The 17,740-nt window shown below is 44.2% G+C and overlaps 1 protein-coding gene across 4 annotated transcripts in view; it reads right to left on the reverse strand.

Moving 5' to 3' along the window:
* Window positions 1-17,740, reverse strand: part of MLXIP (MLX interacting protein) — a 53,776-nt gene that overhangs the window by 21,358 nt on the left and 14,678 nt on the right. For all 4 annotated transcript variants that reach the window (XR_003993682.1, XR_003993681.1, XM_030501021.1 and 1 more), the window contains exons 2-7: window positions 6,965-7,071; window positions 6,524-6,609; window positions 4,905-4,994; window positions 4,583-4,624; window positions 3,129-3,300; window positions 1,531-1,620 (exon numbers count right to left, since the gene is read on the reverse strand). Coding sequence is in view for 2 of the 4 variants with exons in the window: in XM_030501021.1 (XP_030356881.1) it covers window positions 1,531-1,620; window positions 3,129-3,300; window positions 4,583-4,624; window positions 4,905-4,994; window positions 6,524-6,609; window positions 6,965-7,071 (587 nt within the window). In the remaining 2 variants the exon portion in view is untranslated. The remainder of the gene's footprint in view (window positions 1-1,530; window positions 1,621-3,128; window positions 3,301-4,582; window positions 4,625-4,904; window positions 4,995-6,523; window positions 6,610-6,964; window positions 7,072-17,740) is intronic.

Consider the following 17,740-nt stretch of genomic DNA (forward strand, 5'->3'; position numbering starts at 1 on the left):
CAGAACCTAACAAATCAATTTCTTGGGGTTCTAGGGAGGCTAATGGCCTACTTGGCATCCAGCTGTCCCATGTGTCCACAGGTTTTCCATCTTTCATGGATACATCGATGAGGAGTGTATCAATGAGACGTGTCCAATCGTCCAATGGCAATCCCACCAGACACGTGCTAAGTGGGTTCACAGGCGTTGCAACAGACAGACACAGAGTGTCCTGTCCGGTCGCATTAGCCAATGTCACACAGATGCTTTCTTTTGGCTGGTTGGGGATCCATGGCGTGGTCAGTCCTTCTGTGACGAGGAGGCAGAGGACAAGGCTGGACGGACCCATCGCAGATCTTGATCAGGCACATACACCACAGGGAAAGCACGTGATACATCTGCATCCCCCGCTCGTCTCGCTTCACCCTTTACAGTTGCCCATTTATCATGAGGGTCTGGAGGATATAAATCAGGCTCCTTTTCCAGATCAATAAGCCCCGGGTCAAAAGGGTCATCGGGTCATCATAGGAATTATCAGGAGGCAGAACCGCAGAAGCAGCAGCAGCAGGCTGAGTTTTTGGTCTTACAGCAGAGTCCGCCAAAGGGGGTGGTGGTAGGGGAGAGCCGCTTCTACTTCCTTTGATTGTGAGCCAACATGAGCTTTTAAAGTTTCAAAAATAACTCGCCAAGGGCTCAATAAAGTAGCAGCAACCTTATAATTTTTTGTGGCGCAGTCCCACAGATTAACGCCAGTTCTGTCCCAAACCTCCGGGGTATAAATATTAGTGGAATTAATAGATGGGTCGGCTTTTGATGCCCATAGAAGAACACGTTTCAATTCTTCCTCATCTACTTTCTTCCCAGACTTAAGAATATTAGTAAAGACTTGTAAAACATTTCTTTGCTCTTGTGTTAAAGCAGTCCCCATAGTTCTCAGCCACTTACCCTCGTCCTGTGATAGGTAATTGAGCGCTCTGGATACGCTTCCTTTCAGCGTGTAGTCCCGTAGTTCGGCTGAGCTACGCCACGGAATCGACACCTAGTCGTTTTCGTGCCCCATGTTGGGTGCCATTTGTGGCATATTGAGACACAGACTCAGGTCGGTGAGGATACTGAGACAAAGCTTTATTACAATCGAGCCCTTTTATTCCCTCATTCGCTGCTTTCCCAACAAGCACGAGCACGCCACGCTCAATCTCACTGGCTCCTGTGAAAATCCCATAGTTTAAACACGTGCACCACAGTCCAACCACGCTGCTGATCACGCACTGTTCACGCAACGACAGTTCAGCCTTCTTCCTTCATGTTTTGCTACATTCCCGACCTTCAACTGAATTCTTTGTTACATTTCCTGTCTTTCAATATCCTGGCTTATGGGCCCAAGGCTTATTTGGTATCAAGGCCTCATAGCTTGCATTCAGAGTGTTGCTCAAGCTCATCATGCAGACCCTGTCGCCTTCACCTCCCACAACTAAGAAGTGTTAAATGTTAAAAACTAGTTCATGAGTCACTGCATTTTTAAAGAAATTAATTGATATGTATGATTCTTACCCTGAAAAGGCTCAAAAGTATCCATAAAATCAAAATTTGGCTGGAGAGGTATAAGCCCTGGTTGAATCATGTCAGCATTTCCTAAGTGTGCTGCAAAATTCAGGAGACAGGTTAGATAAGCTTCACATCATTCACACAGTAACAGCAGCAGGAATATAGCAGCTGGCTACACCCCCACCACACACTGCACAGCCAGGCTTGGCCAGGGTGCTTCCAGAAAAACTGCTGCTGAAATGAACTGAGCATCTGCTTTTCTTCACAACTACAGCACAGTTCTGAAATCAAACCCATGGGGAAATGAAACTTTCAACTAGTAAAATGGAAGAGGTGAAACCTAAAGGCTCTAACAACTGGAGATTGCCAAGCTTGCATGCTTCCTGATCCCAAACCTCTTGTCCTGCCCCAGATGCACAATACATGAACTTGCTGGGAAGCACAACCTGAACCACCACTGCTCACGAAACAGGATTTTAAAAATAAACCATCATCCTTTTAATTTTGTCTCAAGTACACTTCACATCATATCATAGAACAGTTTGGGTTGGAGGGGACCTTAAAGCTCACCCAGTCCCAACCCCCTGCCACGGGCAGGGACACCTTCCACTAGAGCAGGTTGCTCCAAGCCCCTGTGTCCAACCTGACCTTGAACACTGCCAGGGATGGGGAAGCCACAGCTTCTCTGGGCACCCTGTGCCAGCGCCTCAGCACCCTCACAGGGAAGAGCTTCTGCCTCAGAGCTCATCTCAATCTCCCCTCTGGCAGGTTAAAGCCATTCCCCCCTGTCCTGTCCCTACAGGCCCTTGTCCAAAGCCCCTCTCCAGGTTTCCTGGAGCCCCTTTAGGCACTGGAGCTGCTCTAAGGTGTCCCCTTCAGGAGCCTTCTCTTCTCCAGGCTGCCCCAGCCCAGCTCTCTCAGCCTGGCTCCAGAGCAGAGCTGCTCCAGCCTTTGCAGCATCTCTGTGGCCTCCTCTGGACTCGCTCCAACAGCCCCACATCCCTCTTGTGTTGGGGCCCCCAGAGCTGAGTGCAGTACTCCAGACGGGGTCTCACAAGAGCGGAGTAAACCGCAGGCAAACTCCATGTAAACCACTGTTGCTCTGGAGTTGCTCAGACATCCATGCAGCAAGGATGATGCATAGTGGACAACTCCTGTCCCATCACACTCGGAGCCATCAGACAGCATCCAACAGAGCTGTACAGGCTCTTGGGACTGGTTTTACAGATGTGACTTGCACTTGTTCTAAGGGACATATCTGAAGAAAAATACCTAGGCACTCCCTTAAATACACACACAAAGTATACATACTTTGAAATACATAACAAAGCCTTCACCCCTGATAAAGGTAAACACTGCTTATTATAGATTTCTTTAGAGCAACTTTGCCAGGAGCAGCACATAAGAAGCAGCTAAGATAGAAATTAAATTTGGATGAACTACTGGGATTCCGTAACCTAAAAAATATAAGACAGCTGCATTCTCTGACCTATTTTTATCAGCAAAGCAAGATAAATTTCCTAGGCAAGACTAGAAGAGCAGCAAAGCAGCAAACCAGCCTTCCTAGTGTCCCCACTGTAATGTAGCTAACAGCCAACACATACCTATGTCCCTGGAATTTGGCCAGGAAACCAGCTGATGTGAAGACAGCGTGGAGAACAGTGTGTCAGTGAACTCGGACATAAGCATATCTGCATCCAAGAGGCTGCCTTCTTCCATAGGGACAGGGGTTTCTCTGCCATACCTTCTTTTTTGCCAGAGAACCACATCATCATCCTGCCAAAGGAAAGGAAAGAAAAATCAGGCTGCCCAGACAACACTAAAGCAGTCTGGTCTGCTATATAAAAATAGCCTTAATTTTTCATATTTTTAGAGAAAGTCCTTTAGGAGCCACGCAAAGGGACTGAAACAGATCAATGGTACTTGTAACACACCAACAACTTCAGCTCACTGGTTTGGTCATCAACAGATAGCTTCAGTGGAATACCAGGACACTCTGGGAAAGGTTTTTGCCCCAAAACCAGATATTGAGTAGAAGGATGTAAGACAAAACAGTGTCATCAACACTCTGTAGTTTCATTGAATATACACATATTTTTGTACCTAAAGTTTAACAATCCCTTGGTTTGAATAAAGATTTTAAAGTAACATGCACAGCAAAAACTCAAAGCAAACAACTCCTATCTTGAAGTGTATCTGAATCTTGGAAATGCAGGTAGGTGTAACTGTAATCTGACTTTGCACAAGGTATGCTGAGATTCTTGGGGGCACTTTTAGCCCATGCAAAATACAATGTAATGTGACTTGGCTTACCTGCCCTTCCCTACAGGCCAAGCCAAATTGCATTGCCTTGCATTTGCTGCAAACTAAAAGCACACACAGTCAGGTTCTTGTGGCTGAGCAAACATGCAGTGGTAACTACACCAACAGACCATGATGGAGCACTGGAGCTCACAGCCAAAAGAGCTGAGAGTTTTGTGAACTGGAGCAGATCCAGACTTATGCTTAGCTCCAAAAAACACCCCCAACATCAGAACAGTGCTTCTGATCATCAGTTTATACGCATCAAGTAGGTTTGATTACTTTAGGGGGGCATATTAGATGATAGTACCACTGTTCCTTTAAACACTTTGCCTTTTTTAGGATCCTGGCACATTACCTGCCCATGTTGTGGGCAGCAGGAAGATCTGCAACATGGAGCACACACATCTTAACAGCTCCAGTTACACAAACACGGCAGCAGTGCCAGTTACAATTCAGTAATGAGATGAAATAATGTGCCAGCCCTCAAGTAGACTGATCTTTCTGGACACCCAATGCTGATTGTCATCTCTTCTGTCAAAGCACTCTACATTCAACCTCTCTCCCATCCAATTGAAGTTACAAATCTTACATTGCTGTCCGCAGCAAACATTGAGGCTTCCAACCTTAATTAAGGCTGAAACAAGATGCTTGTCTTCAGATTTTAATCAATGCAAGCTACTGCATGTTACAGCTCTGTTACTTAGTGCAGCTTCTACCAGCACAGATGCTGCCACTTATCAGAGGTATTACCTACCCTGACCAAACTTGAAAGATCTTCATCTTTATGTTTCTGTAACTGCAAAAGGAGAATGAAACAGATGTTAAAGTCAGAATAGGTTCTGCATATGCCAGTAGAAGACTTGATTTTACAAAACTTTTCAGACCCAATCACGCACAGTAAGTCCCCACACAATAATTTTTAGTTAAGTGGGACTAATCAGTGAGTATGCCTGTGGCAGCTTATCAGCTATTTTAAGTAATTCTTGCATGCTGGCAAAAGTGACATCGAAACTCAAAAAGCAACCACACATTGATCAAGTTCAAGTAAGCTACTTCCACTGTGTAAACCAACAGACCCTTTTCTTGAAGTACGTTCTCCACTTGTGGTATTCCCTGATAACTATTTCAATTCTTCGCTTCCAGTACTTCCCTTCTGTTGCAATGGCCTGAGAACACAAAACACATACCAGGAATGACATGGAATCACACACCGGCTGAACAGTCAGTACATTTCCAAGCAAATATTCAGGCATAAAAGATGCAAAAGAAACATGCTAATTCTGTTTGAGCTCATGAATCAGCAACCCACACTGCCCCGGAGTTCAGTTATCACAGGCACATCTGACAGTACTAACTTTATCTTTCCCACAATCAACAAACAAGAGATGATGTCTGACTGCACCGTCAGCATCTCCCACATCAGCTCAACCGTAACCAATAGCTAAGACATGGCAAAAAACCAAAACAAAGCCAATTAACTTTAAAATGAATTGACTAAAGTGCAATGTATAAAGCAAAATATAACACCCTGTTCCGCAGAAAAGAGGCAAACAGAATTTCCCAAGGCCTCATGAACATGCACACACATACACAAAAGCTCTTTAGAATGACACAAAGCAATAGAAATCCGATGTCCAGCTCAGGAGTGACTTTACAGGCCACATGTTAATAGCAACAAAAGGATGAGAACAGTGTGGGGGTTTAATGTATCCCAGATAGCAGTGTGTAAGTTGGGGACAGCAGACTAATGAGAGCCTTAACACAACCTTCTTGTCTACAGGAGCCACCTGCCAACACAAACATCAACACTGTTCTTTCAAAAACCTGAGACAGTTCTATAAACTCATCTGGAATTCCTTCAAGTTATAAATTATTCTGGAGTATAGAACCACATATTGCCCCAACAAGGGTCTCACTGGTTTTCTGCATGAGGGCAGACATTAGTTTTCATTTATGTTTAAAGAGCACAAAAATGGAAGTGCACAGGCTCGCATTTGCTCTTTTTGTCAAGTTACCTTGACAAAGAAACAATTGCTCATTGTCTGGAAAGCACACCTTAACAATTGAATAAAATACAGAAAACTCTCACAGGGTCACTTAGATTCAGTCCTGAAGATGTAATATTCGTCACTGATTTCCCACTGACTTCAGCTTTCTCCAGCCAGAAGAGAGCAGAGGCTGTCAAAATCTTAACTATTCAAATTGCACTTTTCTACTTTCTCAGGGGAGGTTTAGACTGGATATTAGAAAACAGTTCTCCACTGAGAGGGTGGTCAGGCATTGGAACAGGCTGCCCAGGGCAATGGTGGAGTCACTGTCCCTGGAAGTGTTCACAAACCACACAGACAAGGCCCCAAGGCCCTCAGTGACATGGGTTAGTGATGGCCTTGGAAGTGCTGGGGAACGGTTGGACTTTATTATCTCAGAAGTCTTTTCCAACCTGGTTCATTCTATGTTCCACTAAACTAAAACATAAGCGTAAGTTATGTAGATAATAAATATCCTTCCAGTTGCACCTTGATCATCTCAACCTGATAAACTTACAACAATGGGTTCAGTCTGCTTTATATTAATGGTTCCTTCTAAATAAAGACAGCAGAGCAAAGAATTGCTATGCTGCTCTCATGTCTCACAGACCAGAAGATCTTGTTATAAACCCCAGAGCTCACGAGGCTGTTGCTCAGGTTTTACACACCTCTGGCCGGCGATGTTCATCCACATCCACGGAGCCGTCCAGCGGAGTCACAAAGTGGCACACGGGATTCTTGCGCTTCTCCAGGTCTGAAACAAGCACAAAAGTGCAAGTGCTCAGCACGTGCAGCTCGGCAGAGAGCTCTGTCACTTCAACAGCAAGGGGTGGGAAAACCCCCAACATCTGGCCAGGGTTCCTTCCAGATAACCCACAGGAAATGGGGATCTCTCAGGCTGTGCATGGACTGCTCAGTGCAACCCCTGTGTGGACATGCCTAAGAAAGCACCGATCCAATGGCACTGCCACAACAGCCTCTGAGACACCACATCTGCCTTCAGTAGATTCTTTAGCTTTCCATTAGACAGGAATTTCAATTCTCTTGCTTCTTACATATGTCTCTCAAAGTCTTTCATAGCGAGCAATACAAGGGAGCACACCACTTACACTGCATGTACCATGCCCTCCAGATGGCGTTATTGAGACGGATTTTATCTCTCCACTGAAGTTTTAAGCCTTTAAAATTTTTCCATTTTGGTGAAACCAGCTTTCCACTGAAACAAAACAAACAACACATCATTCTGCTTTCGGGTTTGCTCTTCAAGACAACAAAGCATCCCGTGAAAACTCCCAAAGTGTCAACAGTAAAACCTACACCGAGCCGCGCTTGGCCAGTGACAGCTTTGCCGCACACTGTCCATGGCTGTCACAAATGGTGTCACAAGTATCTTCGGCGGGACTGAAACTCATCTCACCCACACTCTTCTCCTGGCCAGTACCCCACCCGCTCAAATGCCAGCCTATAAGCTTCCATCAACTCAGAACACTGCTCAAAATTAAGCCCAAACCTAGGCCTAGAGGGTTTTGCACATCTGGCTGCATGTAGTTTTGGCTTGGATTTTGCTGGGGAGTGGGATGAAGTCAACAAAAGTTGATTTCATCAGTTCCATTCGATTTTCCAGGCTGGTAACAGTGGAAAGGAAGAATGAAATGGCAGTTCTGGCCCAACAAAAACCATCACCCACCAATTTTACAATGCTGGTAAACAGAGCTGGGCACACAGGATCACCAACAGGCTGGAAATAGCAACTTTTCTCCAAGGAAAAGAAAAGCTGGAAAGAGAAATGGCTTAAGTATGAACAACGATGGGAGGTGGGAGATGGACAGAAAATGGAAGCAGCAACAGGGCCTCCAGTAAGCACTGTATAAACACAAACTACCCAGCCCTTAAAACACACCTTTATGAATCATTAATCCATACTACTGGCAGAGCAGAGGAAGTAGGAAATATCCATAACATCGTAAATTTCAAGCCACACATTAAAGTATAGGTATTGTGCCTATCCCAGGTTCCCTCTTGTTTTTGTAGGTTTAGCCATACGTCTTCCTAGCTCACATCTCCTCATGCTGTTTGTGCATCCTTGCTACAATGGAAGCAATACAAATCCCAGCAATACAAAGCACAATCAACACCACAGGCAAAGGCAACACAAGCATCAGGTCGAGGTTAAGGTCTTCTGTACTCAAGAGCACACAAAAGAGTGACAGGAGCAATGTTACCTCCAAACACTTTGCCCTCTTGGAAAAGATCACCCAACATCTGGTTGATTAGGAGTGACTTGGACCATGAATTCCAGTGGAACAAGAGAGACATGCACTAGAACTGGCCTGTGCCAGGGCACTGTGTATTTGCTATCACACATTCAGTACAAATGAACCCAAAGAGCTGAATTATTCTTCTTTTAAAATCCTCGTTTTACACTTCAGCTCTAAAACCACAGTGAGAATAAGCAGCACACCCTGCAGAAGTGCCAGGCATTTCCCTTGGTTTGCCCAAGGCCATGCAGAGGCCTGAAGGTGAAAAACTGCTGATTCCCAGTTTCCTGCTTGGTCTGGGAAACCTGAGAGCAGCTCTTTCTAAAGAAAACTTGTAACAAACCTTGTAATACTATAAACAAGTAAAAAGTCCTCACAGCCTAAACAAAAGACACCGAGATGCCAGAGCTGCCAGAAGTAGGATACTAAACTACCACTTCCTTCAAGGATTTGGGCTCATCATTCCTTTCTCCCCTGCTAGCACCACTGCTGCTGTTACCACTCAGGGATTCCCAGAACTGTGACAGTAACAGATGGGCAAATGCCAGACCTTAGCCAAGTACCAGGTAAAGAAAAGCCAGTTCTGCTCTTTCACTTTTACTACCAGTTGTAGCAATAGATTAAGCCACCACCAGGTGAGCTGTTGCCTGATGATAAAAAGATCCCCAAAATCTCACCTGTATGTTTCAAGGCTCTTCTAGTTTATGGGAAGATCTCCAAATGAGGTATTTTGCCTCACTGCTCCCCAGCTGCTGAGGTCAGGGCAGACTGTCGATCTCCACCTGCAAACCATCTCATCACCTTCCCTGCTCTGTCTCTAAACCATCGCATACCTTGTCTTATCATTCTTTCTAAACCCAGATTAAAGCACATCTTTTCCTGTTTCTCACATGTACATTAACAGTTCAGAGACATGAGATTAACACGCTGATGCATCACCAACGCTGACAAAATACGCACATGCCTGTGGCTAAGAAGTTCAACTTCATGTTCATCTCTTCATAGCTCTGTGTTGCTGCCCAGTTTGCCAAAGCAACAAAACTCAGTCTCCACTCAGAATAAAAAGAACAAACCTAGAAGGAATGGTAACGAATTCTTGTAGACTCCTTCAAACAGCCAATTAAAAGTGGAATTAAAACACAAATAGTTTAAAACATTTTCTATTACATTCTTACAAAAAGCTAAACAAAACTAGCCCATCAAAAGAAGGAAGTGATTAAGAACCTATTCTTAAAATAATTATTATTTTTAGTTCCCATGGGAGCAAAGCACAAGTCCAGCTTGAGGTCAGAAGTGAAATGACTTTAGCCTCAGTGAAGAGGAATCAGCATGAAGCTGACAACAATATTTAGACACTATTCCAAATTCCAAAGTCAATTACTTTGAACAACTGTGCCTGAGAGCAGCTGCAAACTGAAACCCAGCTTTGGATTTTAAAGCAGCAAAACAACAACAGGAGGAAAAAACCCACATGGAGAGACCCACTGTCTGCTGCTCCTGCCAGCTCCCTGTCTCCTAAGACCACACTGACTCCTACCAGAAATGCAGAGCAAATTGCTGACCACCATGAGCTGGTCCACAGTGTACCTGTGAGCATGTGAGTGCACACACAGTCCTAGCTCTGCCCACAGCAGCTGCTGCTGCTCTGCAGGAGGGCTGCTTCCAAAGAAGGCAGGAAGGGAGCATCCCAAAGAAGGCTTGGACCAAATACTGCATGCTATAAGCTGGGACATCTGCATCCACACCAGCCAGCAGCACGTTCTAGAGGATACAGGTGCTGCACAGACAGTGCCCAAGGAAAGGAATTAGGCTCTCAGTTGCACTGTGCAGGGTTGTTGCTACCAGATGCACAGCCTGTGCTACCCAGGATGTGCTGGCTCAGTGCTGGAGGAATATGTGACTTTTACATCTTCATCACTATCAAACACAGATCAAATCAAAGTGGCTGAAAACCATCTGGTGGATAATGTGCAGTACATTCCAGCAGCTCAGTTCAGTCTCCTATGTAGAAATCTGCACCTTCTGAGACCAAATGTCCTCAAGTGATTTGATCGCAGCAAACCAACTGAAAAAGCTTCAGCTGAAGAGCCAACAGAGCTGGAATTCCCCTTGGACACAGAGGCCCTGACGTGCTTTGGAGGAGTCACAGTGTTTTTAGAACAGAAGCTGCAGACAACTCAGGCTGCCAATTCCATATGCTCCAGCTTTCACCTCAGAGTTCTGGATATGCCAAGAGAGGCTGGCGTCCATTCCCAAGTTTTTTACATACTTTTTCCCAGCTCAGGAACTACCTCAGGCAATGGAGATCCCAGCGGGCAGACAGACAACACAGCCCTGATCTGTCAAAGTAACACAATTCTCTCCACTGTAAAGCAGCTGTGGTTTAAAAGCAGTCACAAACCTTCAAACATCACAAGATGTGCAGGGAAGCACAAGAAACAGTCATCCACTGTGAGAGGACAACCAGATTCCTTTAAACACAAGCGATTTTCAATCAACTAAAAGGTCATTAGCGCAGAAGTATGTATTCTAACATGGTAAAAACCAGGTTTTGCCCCGGTAATGTCCATCTTTATGCAAAGTTTAACATCTGAGAATCTAGTTTTCTTCTCTGTTAATAACACCCAGTTAATGAACGATCTTACTGGATATTTTAGCGATGCTTTTCACTCAGTAGGGACAAGGCAAATCGGTGACCTTCTTCCTTAACAGGCACAGGGCACATGAGATGCCATTCAGAGCTGTTAGGATGACTTCAATTTTAAACCAATAGCTCTCTATAACACTGAAAAACCACTGCCAACATCAGTAGCAGCATGATCAAGCTCCGATATGACTCACAACAGAGGAATCTCCTGTTTTCCTCCCTTAAATCAGAGGATTTTAAGATGGACTTCAGTCAGCGTAGAAGCACATAACACAACCACCCTCTGGATTCGGACAGAAAAAGACATTTATCTGTGTGCAAACCCAGAAGTTTGGTTGGTTTCTTTCTTCATTACTAACTAGCATTAAGGAACACCAGCATTGTTGGAAACACTGATTTCTACGAGAGCACTGAAGGGGCAGAGAAGGAGAGTTTTAAATATTAAGAGAAATGCCACCCAAACCAAGACAATTTCAGCAGGCTTGTCTGGTAGCCTTTATGACCTCCATTTAATAGATGGTCTGAATGGAAACTGTAGAGTATAGTATGGTAGAACTTAGCTTCATAAAGCATCTGAGCTTTATAAGGAAATGTGTTTCTGATTCAACTTCAGTTCTCCAGTTTTTACTTACCTCAGAAACAGTCTAAACAGCACCATAGCATTCTGTTTCAAATCCTTTTCTAATAGGAGACAATAGGGAAGACTTTGCTGTAAACATCAGTCTGAAAAATCCCCTTCCCCCATTCAGAACCAAAAATTAAGTCCATTCTCCACACCACGACACATCAATGCTGCTGAACAAGGCATTTCAGCTGGCAAGCTATCTTGCAACTGTTGTGAACTAAACGCTGCACAAAAGAAGAGGTCTTTAAAATACTCTGTGAGGGAAGAAATTCACGACCTCTTGCTTGAAAATAAGGAACAGTGAGACTGACTGATATGCCCGTGACTATGAAGTGTGTGAGTGACGGCACTAGAAGTGGGACACAGATTTTTTTTGACACGCCGCCATACTCTGTGTGTAAACTCCTAATTTCCACCCTCCTCTCATCTTTCACTTGTTTTGCTATGTAGGGACAAGGAAAATCCCCGGCTAGAGCTGGCTCTCTAGCTCAGGAGGAGTTATTTTTCCTCTTGCACTCAGATAGCACCTGGCCTAGATCTATCGTACATGGAATTAAACACAAACCTCCGAGCGCCGCGGCTCGGATTCCACACGCCTGACCCTGCTGCCCAAATATACATTCCCAGGAAACATACCTCGAAAAGCAGCTACTGCAGAGCTATTCCTACTGCCGGAATCACTTTCACAGACTACAGGGTCTTGTGGACCATAGTTGTAAGCAAATTATTTTGCTTCCAATCTGAATTTGGTAAATTCAGTTTACAGGAATGAGCTACAGAAACGCATTGTGTTTTCCTGTTTCATTAACAGATTCCCACCGCCCTTCTGCTAAAAGACCTCTTTTTTGCCTTGTTCCGCCTCAAAACCCACTTCCTCTGTGGCCCTGCACCCCAATTCCTTCCTGTCCATGATCATGCAATCTTCTCAGGTAGACTAAGATTCTCCTTTTTATTGCAGGTGATGACAATAAGGCTCTTAATTTAAGCAATAGAACAAATCCCTGATTTGATATTACAGTAGCTAAACAGATCGGCTTTTTCAGCAACACAGAAAAGGAAGTGTTTGGCTTCTCCCCAGCATTTCTGTTTTGAAGGCGTGGTTTTAATTTGCTTTTTCATCTCCAATCTGTTTTGTTGGGGAGTCGGGCCTGTCAGCTCAGCTCTCCAAGAGCCAAAACTAACAGTATTTCCCTAAACAAAGGTTCATTCAGAGATTCAGATTATAGGCACTGTGTGCTAGAGGGAAGAGGCAGCAAGTGAAACAAAAACATTTCTACACTGACTCAATGTGTGTAGGACTTGTGAGGAGGCCACACTTGAGCATCTTACTATTCACACCTACAAAGCTAATCCCAGCTGCAGCCCTAGGATACTAATCCCACAGAGAGCTCTTTTTAAAAGCAAGCATTAGGGCAGCTCATTTGCTGAGTTACCTACTTCATCCTCCTTACCTGAAATCCTTCCATAGCAGCAGGCTCCAGGTTTGTGGAGGGATGTTGTATTACATGCCCACACTCCACAAATGACAGTAGGGAGCTTTGTGCTGAAGTTATACAACCAACCAAACCCTCCCAACTGTTTGTTTCATCTCCTAAAAATTCACACTTTGATCTTGAAAACAGAGACAGCAGAAAGGACAAACATTTTCCCTCTATTGTGACCACTACATATTAAGAAGTGTTAGAAAAATGAAAAATAAAAACCAAAGTTATCCACGGGCATATTGGAATTGCAACACCTGCCAAGGAACATGTTATCTAGACTGATGTGAGCCAGGAAGGCTGAGGTATGTATACACAACCTGGAAAAGAAGGGGAAAGTATCAGTCACACAGCAGAAGCAAACATTCTTGCCCCAACGAATGCACTATAAACCTTCATTTACTTCTTCGACAAATTGAACATTATTTTAGGCAAAGGTTGAAAGTCAAACTTCAGCTACACAAATGAAGGTTCACAGTGGCCAATAAAGACCATGGCTACACTGGTGACTCATGAATGGATCCAGTAAGTGTTGCGTCACACTGAGCACTCCTGGTGGCTTGTACCAGCAGCCCTGCAGTACATGCCAAGCACATGTACTGCAGCCACCTCAGAGAGCAGCAAGAGCTGAAACACTCATGTTTTGAGAGTATGATCGCATCTACACTGACAGCTTTCCACACCACCATTACACCAACCAAGGAGAGGAGTTCAGTGCTGCAGTGTTAGCCAAGCACAATGCGACCAAGATCTGCTCTATGAAGAGGAAGGCTGGCAGGCAGCTGGGAAGGACCACTGGAGAAATGTTTCCAAGAGAAGCAGGTTTCATGCAAGTTCTGAAAGGGTGAAAAGCGCACTGGAACAGCACAGGGTGAAGGGGAACAAAGAACAGCACAAATATCAAGGAGACTTGGAGGCTATAGTATCCCTCAGCCAGTGTCTATTTAAAGACTTGGAATATTTAGACAGTTTCTCATTTCCAGTCAGAAATCAAAGGATATTTCTAGAAACGTTTCTGCTTTTCAGACATTTGTCTAACACTGACTCACTTTACTGCAGAGCTGAAACAGCAAGGAAACAGAAGAAGCTTCATAAGTAATGTCCCTAATATTTCAGTCAAAAGGCTGAGAAATGGGCCTCACCATCACCAACTCTCAAACAAAGCCTCTCCTTGATCCTTGGGGTACTTCAGTTTACCCATCGATCAAAGTCACGTACTTCAAGTCTATAAACATGAACACTTTATAAAATGTCACACTCTTCAACTGTCCAGAATCAAGACCTTCTGCAAAGAACTACCAGAGAAACCACCACGAAAAAACACACCGACATAGAGAACTTCGAATGCCTTGAGCTCCAGGGTCAGAGGTAAGTACCACTACTTTCAGTTCCCACATCTCAAACCCCAGGATGAAGAGCAGCTCCCGTAGCCACAAAGTATGTCAGTGGCAAAGCAAGGGCAGACCAGCCGTCATATCCCAGCCGCACGCCCCATCCTGGAAATGCTACTACTAGGAGTAAGTTTTAGCAAGGATCAGATTTACGTATTTCAATTTACACATTCCCCAGCTCTTGCTGAATTTCCCAGCACAACAGAGTAACCCTGTTTACAAATAAACATTAAAATATTCGTGTTTGCTAAACTCTTTCTGGGGTCTGCTAAGAACACATCTGTTGGCCAGATATCAGCATGGGTATGAACATCAGGTCTCCTCAAAGCTGCCTTTAGAAGAAAGCATCATTGTGAACATCGTTAGTAGTTAAAAATCTTGCAATTCAGAGGTACAAAACTTTTTGCAGCAATACAGGCTTGTTATTTAAAAAATAAACTGCACAGGAAATTGTTCTGATTTTTGTTGAACTAAACACTGCAACACACAGTTTCTATTCTGGTACAAAATGCTAAGAGACACAATCTGTCAGTTATTTTCCTGGCAGATCAGATGGAGACATGCAAAGCATACAAAGTGAAGATTATCACAGTTTCGAAGTATTCAGTTAAAAAAAGTAAGTTCCTTTGAGGTAAGAACTAGTGGTTTAAGCATGGGCTTGAACCCACACTGTGTAAGTTTAGCACATACTCTGTAAAGGGGAGTTCAAACCTCATTGGAAGTGAACGCCAACGCATGTGTAATATTGAATTAAATCCTGCATAAAAGGAAAGTCATGGTAGTCTACACAATCACTACAAAAGGCAGGAAGAATTTATATGTAGGTATCTTTGCACATTTCTTATTATGAAAAGCCTTTAATATAGGCTCACAAGCAATCTGTCCATATCCTAAGCCACCCTGTACAGAACAGACAGGACAGAGCACACCCTGAATATTCAGCATGTTCACTGGTGGCCTCTCATGCTGTTTGCTTTTCAGTGCTCATACCTCCATTTGTAGATTATCACTCAACAAATTCCTCACAAGGTTTTCTACGGTGTTTTCACCCTCATTTTGCAGATGGGAAACCAAGGCACAGACCTACATCATTTCATTACCCACTTCTCTGATCTGGCCAGTCTGAGATGACAATGCCTGCATTTGCTTGCCAAACTGCCTCCAGCTCCCTCTCCTGATCTCTCCTCATGCCAGACACATCTCCACGGATGCTCCAACCACCTCTTTGGTACATTCTGCTTCAGCTTTACTAGTGGAACAGACTAAACCACTTAGAACAACTCATCCAAAACACATAGGCTCAGACATGGGAAAGTTCAGGTCAAACAGTTAAAACAACCAGAAGTGGTTACACAGTAGAGATTATTGGGCAGCTTTAAGAACAGAGGGTGCTACCGGTGTTGCCTACAGTAATTGCTGGGTAACAGGGTGGGAAGACAATTCTTTTTCATGCAGTGTAACTTTTTCTCTGCAGTGTAGCTTAATGCCTTATGTTTTAAAGGACTCACCCCTGTAACAAAACGATCATGTTATCTCTGCATTTAAAGCAGTAAGCATGAAACCTGCTCATAGAATGCCAGACAGCTGCTCTCTGCCTGCAAGCTGCAGGCCAAGTACTGAAGTCGAGCTACTAGATATGCAAAACTCCAAAACCAACCCCCTCTGCAGTTCCCCTTCTCTCTGGTGCTGGGATTGCAAGCTTCATGTAGCTCAGGGTTGCGCCCTGGGCCAGAATGACCAGACAATGAGAATCCAGCATCAGTCACAAAGTTGTCGAAACTATTAACAGAACCAGCTTGAGAACTTTCATTTAGGGGAACACACGCTCTGTTCTCTGCCTGAAAGGAGCACAACACAAACATCAGCTTTAACACAGCTTGTGACTTTGCAATATGCAGTGGTGCACCAGTAACCGTGTCAGCAGCAGTGAGGGCTGTGAGTTACCAGATCTTTGCTGCATCATCTTTACCGGCAACTTTCTTTTCAGCTCCCTCCCCACTGCACACTTCCCTTTTAGCAAACAGTCACCACACGCTATGCACGCCTTCTCCTCTCCATCACGTCCTTCTCTTCATCTTGCCTCCCTGCTGCTCAAACAACGGTTAGAAGATTTTGGTGAGCCAAAGAGAACATGTATCTAACAGTGCTGTAAGTGGCATAACAGGGACACGATGATCAATTCTGTAAAATCTCTGCTAGGAGGTAAGGAAATTTCCTACTGCTATCAACTGTTATGATGATGAACACATACTGATAAACATATCAACAAAACAACTCACATCAGATCAATACATGTTTTCCTTGGTTTTGAAGTGTTTCCTGTGCTCTTTCATGCATGGTGAAGAGGAAGACGTGTCATTTTTAGAGCAGCTTCAATATAAAGGGAACTGATCCTACTCGCTTATTTCACAGTCTCCTGAAATTTCCCACTTCTTCCTAAACTTGGTTTCTGCCACTGGCTTTTCACCAACCTTCTCAGATCAGAATATTCATTACAAAGAGCTGTTTTCCAATGCAGATGATCAGGAACTGATACAGTTGAGCAGTGCATCTTCCTTCTCATTTAAAAGGATGTTGGCAAGGATCCCCTTGTACAGAGAGCTACGAACAAGTCAGGAGCCTTTTGAATGTTAAGGCCTTAGCCTAAATGAATAAACTGATTGAGATGCGATGATCTGGGGCCTTGTTTTAAGCACCTAAATTATGGTTCAAAGACTTTTCACACACAGAGCTTCTGAAAAACCCAAACAAACCCTATCAGCGCGGCAGATCAGCACAGCTCTCTGAGCAGCACACATACCAACAGGAGCCCAGAGCTGTTTACCACGCTCAACAGGCAGGGAAACCCGAAACGGGCACCTCTGCCACAGAGGATAGTGTAACACTCTCTGTACAGCATTACAAGCCTATAAATACACTGCAAGACTTCAGGGGTCTTATTCTGAAAGCAACTGAAGTGTTTTAAAACCAAGAGGCGCTCCCCCAGCTCTCCCCTTGTGACACAAAGCTTTCATACCAGCTGTCTGCAGCCAGCTCCCTGCAGCACGAAGAACCCCAGACTTAATACCAAATTCAGTTACTAAAGACTCAAGACTGGAACAGCACAGTTTATACAAAGTTTACATAAAGGCTGAACCAGAAACAAAAGGTTTCTGAAGGCACTGCTGTGTTATTACTAAGGCTACTGAAAGATCAAAACCAAAATCCCACAGAAAGATAATATAGGGAGAAAACTCCTTCCAGAGTTAACATAAACCAGGTTGGAATGGGGAAAACCAGGAGTTTAAAATAAATAAATAAATAAAAGCACTTCTAAAAGGACACACACAGCTCACAGGGGAAGCCTCTGCTTTGCTGGACCTAAGTGCAAACAAATGCTTTTTGCCTTCACCAAAAGCAGCCCCTCAATCAGAGGTGAACATCACAGAGCTGTGAAGCAGCAGTTCCTCCTGCCCCTGCTACAGGAGCAGCCACATCTCCAAG

The sequence above is a fragment of the Strigops habroptila genome, chromosome 11 (assembly GCF_004027225.2).
Source record: "Strigops habroptila isolate Jane chromosome 11, bStrHab1.2.pri, whole genome shotgun sequence".
NCBI classification, from domain to species: domain Eukaryota; kingdom Metazoa; phylum Chordata; class Aves; order Psittaciformes; family Psittacidae; genus Strigops; species Strigops habroptila.